At 72.4% G+C, this 11,277-nt stretch overlaps 2 protein-coding genes across 2 annotated transcripts; one reads left to right on the forward strand and one right to left on the reverse strand.

Annotated features, from left to right (window-relative positions):
* Positions 1-2,110: 2,110 nt before the first annotated feature.
* On the reverse strand, positions 2,111-2,509 carry AURANDRAFT_16279 (hypothetical protein; the record flags this gene model as incomplete). The annotated part of the gene is made up of 1 exon (XM_009041207.1): positions 2,111-2,509. A coding segment is annotated over one exon (399 nt), but the record flags the coding sequence as incomplete, so codon positions are not given.
* Positions 2,510-3,567: 1,058 nt separating this feature from the next.
* AURANDRAFT_66095 (hypothetical protein) lies at positions 3,568-5,069 on the forward strand (the record flags this gene model as incomplete). The annotated part of the gene is made up of 2 exons (XM_009041160.1): positions 3,568-3,833; positions 4,250-5,069. The coding sequence occupies 2 exons, from the start codon at positions 3,568-3,570 to the stop codon at positions 5,067-5,069; spliced, it is 1,086 nt and encodes a 361-aa protein (XP_009039408.1).
* Positions 5,070-11,277: the final 6,208 nt, after the last annotated feature.

The raw sequence follows: 11,277 nt of genomic DNA on the forward strand, positions 1-11,277 counted from the left end.
CCTAGGGGGCGGCGGCTGNCGGAGCGTGGCGTCGTAGCGGGCCCGCGCGTTGGCGTCGAGGAGGACGGATTTGGCGTCCGCGAGGCGCCGAAACGCGGCGGCGTCGCCGAGGGGCTTGTCGGGGTGCACCGTGCGGGCGAGGTCGCGGTAGACCTCGGAGATCTCGGCGTCCGCCGCGTCCGGGGCGACGCCGAGGACCTCGTAGTGCGTCGCCGCGGACAGGATGGACCGGATCACGCGCCGGAGCGCGGCCGCCTCGCCGCGATTTGGCTGCCGCACGTCGGCGCCGGCGCCGGCGGGGACCTCGTCGACCTCGGCGCCGGCGGGGACCTCGTCGACCTCGGCGCCGGCGGGCACCTCGTCGACCTCGGCGCCGGCCGCCTCGGCGCCGGCGGCGACCTAGTCGACGTCGCCGTCGCCGTCGACGTCGTGCGCGATGGCGGCCTTGAAGTCCTCGCCGCTCCCGGCGACGCGCTCCGAGAAGGACTGTTGGCCGTCGTTCTCGTACCAGATGACCCGCTGGGGCGTGGCGTGGGCGGTGAGCTCGTCGACGTCGCCGTCGCCGTCGACGTCGCCGCACCAGACGGAGTGGGGCGTGCCCCAGTTCCAGAGGTAGTGCTTCGAGAATTGGACGGTGCGGCAGGACCGCGTCGGCCGCGGCGTCGGCGCGGGCGTCGGCGGGGGCGTGACGGCGTCGTAGAGGACCTGGACCGCCGCCGCGTCGAGCGCGCTCGAGTAGACGTAGACCTCGTCGATGGCGCCGGAAAAATATCCAATCGCGTAGTTGACGCTATACCAATGTCCGAGGCGGAGGGTGTTGAAGGTTCCCGTGTTCGCCGCGACGGCCCCCGTGCCGGCCTGCGACCCGTCCAAGTAGAGAGTCCAATCGGATCCGTCGTAAGTCAGGCAGTAGTGGTGCCAATCGCCGTCGTCGGAGCCCGGCATTTCCACGTCGGGGTACCAGTTCCAGAACTGGACCGTGAACACATCACTCGCCGTGGAGCCCGTCTGCAGGCCAAACGCGAGGTAGCTGTTCTCGGACCCGTATCCGAACAGAAAGTCGCCGCCGCTGAGGTCGTCGACTTTCGCCCACAAGCACACGGTCCGCGCGGCGCCTCCGAGGATGTCCGCCGTCACCGCCGCCGGGAAATCGACGTAGTCGTCCGTCCCGTCGAAGGACAGCGCGCCGCTCCCGTCGCGGCCCGTCGTCGCCGTCGCGCCGCTGATCGTCCCGTCGAGGCTGCCGTCGCTGTCCTCGGCGGCCGTGCCGTCGTCGAAGGAGTAGTGCGCGACGAGCGGGTGCGTCGGCTGCGGCGTCGCCGTCGGCGCGGGCGTCGGGCTCGGGTCGCAGTCCTGGCCGTCGCTGCTCGGCTCGTAGCCCGCGGAGCAACTCGTGATCGTGGAGCAGATGTCGATCTTGTGCCGCGTGTAGAGCGTGCCGCTCGTGCCGTCGCCGTCGCAGATCTTGCAGCCGTCGTTGTTCGAGTTGTAGTACATCGTGAGGCCGCAGGTATTGTCCGCGTTCTCGTACAAGTTCTCGCGGCAGACCTCCCGGTGCCCGGAGCCCGTGCCCAGATCGAGGCACACGGTGTCGCACTCCTGGGTTCCTTTCTGCTCCCAGGTGCAGGCGGTGATCTTCGTCAGGTCCGCGCCGCAGCCCGCGGCGAGCAGCGCCAGCGCCAGCAGGCCCCGCGCCGCGGCTTTGGGGCTGCAGCCCATTTTGCGTCACTCGATCCTATGTGGGACAACCCATTGTCCCGGGACAAGCCAGGAGTGGCAGGACGACACGGCGGTGATCAACTTGCGGAAGTATCGGCATCGAGCATCGATGCTGAAGTCAGCACGACTTTCGGCAAGTAACCCCGAGTATCGGGGCGTTGGAATGGTTGCCTGTCGTCCTTGGTTGTCGTGGGATAGTATATAGGATCCTGTCACAAAAACAACACATTGAAGGCGATTCCTATCTTCCGCGAAAAGAGTGAACATCCCGGCCTCTCGTTCGCGAACGGCCGTCTTACTCCGCCGCGTCGAAGACGGCGGCCTCCACGGGCCCGTCGCCGAGGAAGCCCGCGAGCTTCGGGCGCAGGGCGCGGAGCGCGGCGTCGCCGGCGAGCGCGCGCCGGGCCACGTCGATGTCGTTGCGGATGTTCGCGAGGAGGGTCGGGAAGTCCGGGAACTTTTGCTCGGGCCGCTGGCGGCTCACGAGCACGAGCGCCATGGTCTCGCCGTAGAAGTCGCCGCCCTCGTAGTCGAGGAGGTGCGCCTCGGCGATCTTGAGCGGGTTCTCCGCGTCGACGAACGTCGGCGAGTAGCCGACGTTGACGACGGCGGGCCGCGGCTCCGCGGCCGGGTCGTCGCCCGCGAGCTTGGCCCAGGCGCCGTAGACGCCCGCGTCGACGGTCCGCAGGGCGTCGCCGAAGAGGTCCTCGGGCAGGTTCGCCGTCGGCACGCCGAGGTCCTTGCCGCCGCGGCCGTAGCCGCGCGCGACGGGCCCCCGGAGGCCGAGCGGCGCCGCGAGGCGCGCGAAGGGCCGCCGCGTCCACGTCGCGTAGTAGGGCGCGGCGTCGTCGACGCACCCGACGTCGAGGGGCGGGCCGAGCGGCGGCGCGAGCGCGCGCGCGGCGTCCTCCGTCCGCGGCAGGCCGTGCGGCACGACCGACGGGTCCCGCGCCTTCAGCTCGTCCACAAAGTCCGCGCCGAGCGGGTGCGCGACGACGACGGTCCCGCCGGGAGTCAGCACCGTCGCCGCGGCGTCGAGCGCCGCCGCCTGGTCGAAGAAGTTGCCGAAGCACGCGTTGAAGACGACGGCGTCGAAGGGCTCGCCGGCGTACGTCGCGCAAAAGTCGACGGCGTCCGCGGCCGCGTAGGACACGCCGGCGCCGCCCTTGGCCTCGGCCTCGGCGACCATGCGGGGGGAGAGGTCCACGCCGACCACGGCCGACGCGCCGTACGCGCCGTAGCGCCGGCTCAGGCAGCCCGTGCCGGAGCCGACGTCGAGGACGCGCGGCGCGGCGCCGGCGCAGCCGGCGACGACGCGCCGCGCGAGCGCGTCGAGCACGGCCTCGACCTCCGGCGGCGAGGCCTCCGGCGACGCGAAGTAGGCCGCGGCCTCGTCGAAGACCGCGCGCTGGCGCTCGATGTGCTTGGCCGCGTCGCCCCTGGCGGCGCCCGTGCCCGTGCCGGCGCTGTTCACGAAGTTCGTGTGCGCGGCGATGGCGTTCTTGGAGGCGCTGAGGGCCGCGGCTCGCGCGATCAGCGCGACAGAGAACGCGAATCGCTGCGTGTGCGGCGCCATGTGCGGCGGCGCATGCGGCAATTATTTTTGTCCCTTTTGTCCGAGGAATTCCGGCCTGCAGGCGCCTGTCGAGCGAGAGAAGCCCGATCTAGCCGGTGGGGCGCGGCGTCCCGGCACACGAACGCGTCGGAGGGAGCGGCGCGCGGGGTTCCTCGACCCTTCGACCGCGCTCCTCCGAAAAATCGACGCGGAACGCCCCGCCCAACCCTTCAAACCCTGCAAACCTCCGAACCAGCCATCGTTTCACCCCGGCCGTCCGCGCAGGTCCCGACATGGCGTTCCGCACGTCCGCCGTGCGCTTCGGCGGCGCCGTCAAGGCGGGCGTCCAGCCCCACCTCGAGATCTGGTGGAAGAAGAAGCCGAGCACCGGCGCGGTCGACGGCATGACGACGCAGATGATCTCGCCCTTCGAGCTCCAGCCGACGCGGTCCCTCTGGGAGCAGTTCGGCCCGGCGAACTTCCTCAACAACTTCCCGTCCATCTGGGACATCGGGCCGGGCGCGGTCGCCCTCGTCGGCACGTACTACTGGGCCGACTGGTACTTCGACTACCTCGGCAAGCACCACCGAGACTAGGCCGGCGCATCACCCCCGGCGGACCGTTCGCCCTGCGTGGGCGGCGCCGTCGACGACATAGTTCCCTCGCCGCGCCCCGCGCCGCGCGTGCGGGCCCCGCGCTTCGCGGCGAAAGCCGCGTGCGCGGGACCGCGGCCACCCCCTCCTTTTGGGCCATAAGTTCGTCCGACCTTGGTTGTTCATAGCAGCGCGCGAGGAGGAGGCGAAGATGAATAGTGCGAGAGAGGCTGCTGAGCCTCACGTGCTTCAACGTTGGCTCGGTGCCGTTTCTTAGCCCAAGACATGGGCGTCAGTCTCGCGAACAGTAGCGTTGGTCGGTGCTCCTGACCGCCGGCTTCCGCAGCCCGTCCTGGTCCAGCAGCCCACGAACGCCGCCCAGCACGGGGGCTCGCAACATGCCATCGAGACGTCAGCTCTTCAAACTCCCATCGAGACGTGTGCTCCTCTGCTGCGCGTTCGCCGCCGCGGCGCCCGCACCCCCGAACACGACGACGCGCGTCGCGCAGCGCCAGCACGAGCAGCTCGTGCACCTCCACGAGCGCAAGCGCGAGGAGTTCCTCCGGCGGCACAACGCGACGGCGCCGCAGCGCGACGGCGCCGCGGCGCGCGCCGGGCCCCGCGCCCAGCACCGCGACGACGCCCCGGCGCCCGGCGAGAACGACGCCCACCGCGACGACGCCCCGCCGCGGCCGCACGCCCCGCCGCCGCCGCGCGCCGACCCGCCGCCGCCGCGGCTCGCGCCGTCGCAGCAGCTCGAGTGGGCGCTCGTCTCCGCGCCAAAGGCGTTCGTCGCCGCGCTGGGCCTCGCGCTCACCTACTGGGTCGCGCGCTGCATCTACGGCACGGGCGCGCGAGAGGACCACGCCGCCAAGTCCGTCGAGCTGAAGCAGCTCGCGACGGCGACGTCGTCGTTCGAGGCCTCGAATCGGCTGCCCGCGCGCCGCGCGCCGCCGCCGCCGCCGCCGCCGCCGCCGAAGCCGCCGTCGCCGACGAAGACCGACCGCCGCGCGGCGCGCGTCGCCGCGGAGGGGTCCCACGTCTGGGCCGGCGGCCGCCTCGTCGAGGGCGCGGCGGGCGCCGCGGCCGCGCGGGACCCGGAGGCCCACGACGAGCGCGACCTGCCGACGGACTCCGAGGACAGCTGGCTCGCCGTGGACCCGCCCTCCGAGGACGACGCGCGACGAGGCGGGGGCTCGTAAGAGGGTTTCGGTCCATCTTCAACATGGAACGCGCTTAAAAACGGCCGAGGAAGGCATGCGATGGCCTCCCGGCACGCCGCAGGCGGCGCGGTAGCCGCGCCGCCGACCAACATGTCCTCCCTCAGCCTCGAAACGACGACCAGCTGCAGCCGCGTGCGCGTCGCGCCGGCCTGGGACGCGCCCGCCGTCGAGACGCGCCACGCGTCGATGCCCGAGGCGTCGAAGGGCCTGCCCGCGGACCCGGCGACGTGGGATCTCGCGGAGGTTGGAACGTTCGTCGCGGGCATCGTGGGCGACGACTGCGACGACAAGCTCGTGGAGCGGTTCCGCGCCGAGCGCGTCGACGGCGCCGCGATGCTCGGGCTGAACGAGGCGCTCCTGGAACGGCACTTCTCCGACGCGTCCCTGCTGGGCGACCGCCTCCGCATCTTGAAGGGCGTCGCGTGGGCGGCGCGCGCGTCCGAGGAGGCGCAGCACCCGGGCCTGCGGTCCCTGCTCGGCCAGGGCTTCGGCGTCGTCGCCGGCGTCGCCGGCGCCGCGATGGCGCCGCACCTCGCCGAGTCCTTCGGCGCCGACGGCAACGCGCGCGACTGGCAGATCGACCTGTTTAAGAAGGCGCGGGACGGCATCGGCCAGCGTCGCGACGCTTTTCGAGAGATTTCGGCCGGGGGAACGACGAACCGTCGCCATCGTCGCGCGCGGTAGGCATCGGCGGCCTCGTCATCCGCTACGAGGTGCTCCTGATTCTAGGCGGCATCTGGGTGTCGTGGATCCCGCCGGGCGCGCAACTCGTCGTCCTGCTGCCGATCCTCTTCGCGATCACGTTCGAGGTCTTCGTCTGGACGCGGACCTGACCCTTCGCGGGGACCATGGGCGGCGTGTGCAAGGGCGACTCGGACGGCGAGCAGGAACGGCTACAAAAGTCCGCGCGGACATGCGACGACCCGAGGCTGGCCTACGAGTACGCGCGGACGTCTTCCGGGGCGCCGGACGAGGCCGCGGGCCGGCGCGTGATCCGGAGGACGACGCTCGTGTTGCGCGCGCTCCTGTTGATCTGGCTGCTGGTGTGCGTCGGGGTCTTTTTGCTGTTCTACTTGCTCGGACTCTTGGTCGGCACTTCCTTGCACATCGCGGTCGTCGTCTTCCTGCTGTGCCTGGCCGCCTTCGTCTGGTCCAGCCACGTCCGGACGATCAGCGGCTCGTCCTGGTCGGCGCACCGGCGCGACTTCAGGAGGCTGTACCGCGCGGACGACCGCGACGACGGCTTCACGGCCGCGAGCCCGATCCTCGCGCGGAGCTGCGACGCCGCCGAGGAGAAGGCGCGAGACCCACACACCGCCGCATAGTGACGGCGCGGGCGGCGCTCCCCAGCACCCCGCGCCCGAGAAGCGGCGGTTTATAAATGTGACGCCGCGGGCCCCTAGGCCGCGCGGACCCGCGTCCCGCGCCCGAGACGCGGCGCATAGGCCCCGCGGGCCCCTAGGCCGAGCAGCTGGTGTCGCACTCGACGGTGGCGATGGACACGTTCATGCCCATGCCGCCCTTGAAGATGCCCGCCGAGGACCAGGTGGCGCCGTCGAAGGCGGAGGCGCCGTCGTCGCCGTCCTTGCACTCGGCGTCCTTGCGCTCCCCGGGCTCGCTGTCGCCCCAGGCCGCCTTGGCCGGCTCCGCGCGGACGACTGGCTCCGCCTCGACGATCGCGCCGCCGCCGTCGCCGCCGCCGCCGCCGTCGCCGTCGCCGTCGCCGAACTTGTCCTTGAGCGCGACCTCGATGGCGGACTCCCACTCCGACGCGCTGATCGTGCCGTCGTCGTTCCCGTCGAGCGCGTCGAGCGCCGCCGCGAGGCGCCCGGGCGAGAGGAGGCCCTGGAGCGTCTCGTTGCCGGACTGCTCGAGGAACGCGCGGACGTCGTCGTCCGCGACGCCCGCGCAGATCTCCGCGCGGTCCAGGGAGCCGTTGCCGTCCTTGTCGATCATGTCGAAGACGCGGCGCGCCAGGGCCAGGAACTCGCGCTTGTCGCGCGCGCGCGGCATCTTCACGTGGCAGCACCGCGACAGCCGCGCGTAGAACTTCGCGAGCCCCATGATGACGCAGTAGACGACGACGCAGAAGAAGACGACGAGGATCATGCCCACGGCCTCGGACGCGCCGCCGCGCCGCGCGCCGGACTTCTGGAGCGACGACACGATGGGCCCCACGAAGGCCGGGAAGAACGCGACGACCTCCTCGACGATCGTGTCCTGGATGTCCTCGGAGAAGGAGAAGAAGAAGGCGACCCAGACGAGCATGACGTCCTGGGCGACGTGGGACGCCCGCCGGTCGCTGTCGTGGAGCCCGTCGATGACGTCGTCGACCGTCGGCCGCTTCGCCGCGCCGTCGCCGCCGAGCACGCGCGCGCCGGCGCGCGTGCCCCGGAGCTCCGGGTGCATGGCCAGGAGGTAGTAGGCCGCGCTGGAGGGCACGAGCGTCGCGTAGGGCACGGCGTCGCCGCCGTCGTCGAAGATGGCGAGCGAGCTCTGGACCTTGGTGAGCACGAGGCTCGGGATGAGCACGTAGTAGATGCCGACGACGAGCGGCTTCATGACCGCGAAGTAGAGCGCGAGCGCGAAGGCGCACTGGAGGAGCCAGACCTTGGACTTGCGCAGGCCGAAGGCCGAGCCCGTCGTGATGAGGTAGTAGGAGAAGTAAAAGTTGATGGCGACCATCGCGGCCCACGCGGCGACGTAGTGCCTCGCCTCGGGCGCCTCGTCGGGCGCCTCCATCTCCTCGTCGAGGCGGTCCGCGCAGGCGCCGGCGACGGCGTGGTCGTGGGACTTCATGCTCTGGTGGCGCACGTGCCCCGCGAAGCAGTGCTCCTTGGCCGCCGCGTCCTCGGCCTCGTTCAGCTCCTCGTCCCACTCGCGCGCGCGAGTCAGCTGCTTCCGGACGCGCGCGCGGACTGCGGCCTCGAAGCCGCTCGCGTCGCCGGGGACCCAGCCCCAGGTCCCCATGAGCTCGTCCTTGCGGGCCCGCAGGAGCGACGCGGCGCGCCGCGCGTCCTTGCGCGTCGACTGGTCCGCCTTCGTCGCGTAGTAGCTCAGCTCCGCGCAGCGCGCGCGGACCGCGTCCGCGACGAGCGGCGCGAGCGCGTCGACGTCCTCGTCGCTGCCGCCCTTGAAGAGGGACGCGCCGGCGCTCATGGAGCGCTTCATGACGGACTTGGACGCCGTGATGCTCCGGCGCATCGCGCGGCCCGCGGAGCGGCCGGGCGACTTGCCGGGCGTCCGGACCTTGTCGCGGTTCAGCCAGGCCCCGTTCGCCGCCTCGAGGGACGTCGCCAGGTCGCCGACCCAGTCGATGGCGTCCTCGTCCTCGCCGTCGTCCTCCTTGTTCAGGGCCGCCTCGACGGCGGAGAAGTCGTCCTCGCCGGCGATCTTCTCGAGGATCGATCGCTGGTTGTCCGCGGCGTCCGCGGCCGCGAGCAGCAGGGGCTCGCCCTCGACGTCGTCCAGGAGCGTCCGCAGGTCCGACAGGATCAGCGCCCGCTCCTCCGCCGGTTCCATGGCCGGCACTTTGCACTCGCGGCGGTGCTGGGGCCAGTGCGCCGTCTGACACGCCAAACCGCAGTACTTGACGCCCAGACACCGCGAGCAGCGCAGCGCGGCGCCCGGGTTGCCGCAGTGGCCGCAGACGGCCTCCGGGGCCCGGCACGTGGGCCCGTGGGCCGGCCAGGCGGCGCGCTGGCACGCCGCGTCGCAGTAGCGCGCGTCGAGGCACCGCGAGCACCGGAGCTGCGCGCCGGGCTTGGCGCAGTGGTCGCAGAGGTCGTCGGCGGGCGGCGGCCCGTCCGTCTCGTTGAAGTCGGCGACGCGCCGGCCCAGGGCGTCCGGCGCCGGCGGCGCGCCCGCGTCGAGGAGCGCCGGGGGCTCGTCGCCGCCGAAGGTGATCTTGACGGTCGCGGCGTCGGCGTCGGGCGCCGGCGGCGCGCCGCCGACGCCCGCGCCGTCGCCGGCCTCGTGCGTCGCGTCGAACTGGATCTTGACGGACGTGATGGTGTCGTCGCTCGCCTCCTCCGGCGACCGGTCCTCGAGCGCCTTGCGCTCGCGCGGGTCCCAGTCCTTTTCGACGGGCGCGAAATTGGGTTCTTCGACTTCGTACCCCAAACACTCGAGGATGGCCGGCGGCACGGGCGCGATGAGGTACTCCTCGAAGAGCCAGCCGAAGACGTGGCAGCAGGGCACGGTCAGCGCGAACATGGCCACGAGGAGCACGTAGTGGCTCACCTTCTCCGAGTCGTCGTCGCTCGGCTTCCGGCCGTAGCACGCCTGGGAGCAGAGGTCCCAGGAGCACATCTCCTCGGGCTCGATCTCGAAGCCCCGATTCTCCGTGATGGCCAGCGCGAAGCGGAACACGTTCTTCAACCCGCCGCAGGACCGCTCGTCGAAGCGCGCCGCGCAGTCGTCGTCGACGTCCGGGTACTCGAGGTTCGTCTGGAGCGCCGTGCCGTAGAGGAAGATGAGGATCTCGAAGCCGCAGATCCACGCGCGCGCGCGCCGCGTCATCGACTCGCTGTAGCAGCAGTACCAGTTGATGTAGGGGTGCTGCACCCTCAGGCCGATCGCGACGCGCGAGTACCACGGCAGCATGAGCTTCTCGAGCTCCTCGGACAGCTCGTAGCCGCCCTCCGAGCCCTCGCTGCCGTCGTCGCCGGCGGCCTCGGCCTCGGCGGCCTCGGCGGCCTCGGCGGCCTCGGCGCGCGCGGCGTCGCGCGCGTCCATGCGCGGGCCGACGACGGACGCGACGACGCAGAGCGCGAAGAGCGTCACGAGGCAGTAGATGACGTAGACGGCCTTGGACAGGTCCGGCGGTGCCATGAGGTTCGCCGCGTAGGCCGAAAGCATGGCCGTCGCCTCGTCGGCCGTCGAGTAGTAGCTCGAGCTCTCCGTCTCGGCCTCGCACGCGCACGCGGTCGCGTTCGCCTCCGCGGTGGCGCCGCACGTGTCCGGGGCGACCCAGGACCGGCCGTCGTAGGTCGCGCAGGCCAGCTCCTCGCCGGGGCACTCGACCAAAATGGTCTCCTCGGCGCCGCCCGTGCAGGGCAGCGACAGGACCTCGCCGTCGGGGCACACGAACGTCGCGTTGCCGTAGAAGCCGCAGGGGCACGTGAGGTTCGCGCTCGTCGTGCCGTTGACCTCGTCCTCCGCGGCGACGTTCGCTCCGGCCTCGACGTTGAGGGTGACGTTGAGCGGCGCGGGCGCCGCGGCGTCGCCGAGCCGCCGCCGCCGCCGGCCGCCGCCGGTCGCGACGCCGAAGCGCGCGACGCTCGACGTCACGGCGCCGCCCGTGCCGGCGTAGGGGTCATTCGTGAGCGCGCTGAGGCTCACGTCGTAGGCGTCGCCGGGGCCCAGCACCGCCGGGAGCACCGCGGACGTCAGCGTGCCCGGCAGCGCGAGCGCCTGCGGCTCCGTGCCGTTGCCCGTGAGGCTCTGGGCGCCCATGACGACGTTCTCGGACTGGATGAAGACCGGGTCCTCGCCGGGCACGGCGCCGGCGAGGAGCGCGGCGCCGATGTCGTCGAGCGCCTCGCCGAAGACCGTGCCCGCGCGCACCGCGGCCTCGGACGGCGCGGCCGTCGGCGCGGCGCTCGGCGGAACCTGGGGCGCGGCCGTCGGCGCGATCTGCGGGAGCGCCGTCGGGCTGCCCGGCGGCGGCGACGGGTAGGGCGTCGGCGCGAGCGACGGCGCGTCCGTCGCCTCCGCCGCCGCGAAGAGCGGCGTGCCCAGGAGGCTCGACATGGTCCCGAGGATGTCGTTCGCCGCGTTCTCCGAGATGCCCAGGTCCGTCGACATGCTCGACAGGCTCGACACGGCCCCGAGCGAGTCCTCGGCGGCCTGGAGGTCGACGACGGACGCGTCCGCGGTCGACACGGCCGCGCCCGCGGCCGCGGCCGCGACGAGGTCCGCGTCCGCGTCGAGGCCGTCGACGACGGACGACACGGCGCCGATGAGCGTCGACGCCAGCCCCGTGTCGTTGCCGCCGCCCGCCGACGGCGCCGCCGCCGCGACGACCTGGAGCAAGTCCTCGCCGCTGTCGAGCGCCGTCGCCTCGGCCAGGAGGCCGTCCGTGAAGTTCGCGAGCGCGGCGCCCGCAAGGCTCGTCTCGCGCACGCGCACCGACACGTAGGCCGCCGCCTCGCCGCCGAGCTGGTCCCGCGCGACGGCCACGACG

This window comes from Aureococcus anophagefferens, assembly GCF_000186865.1.
Source record: "Aureococcus anophagefferens unplaced genomic scaffold AURANscaffold_19, whole genome shotgun sequence".
NCBI classification, from domain to species: Eukaryota; class Pelagophyceae; order Pelagomonadales; family Pelagomonadaceae; genus Aureococcus; species Aureococcus anophagefferens.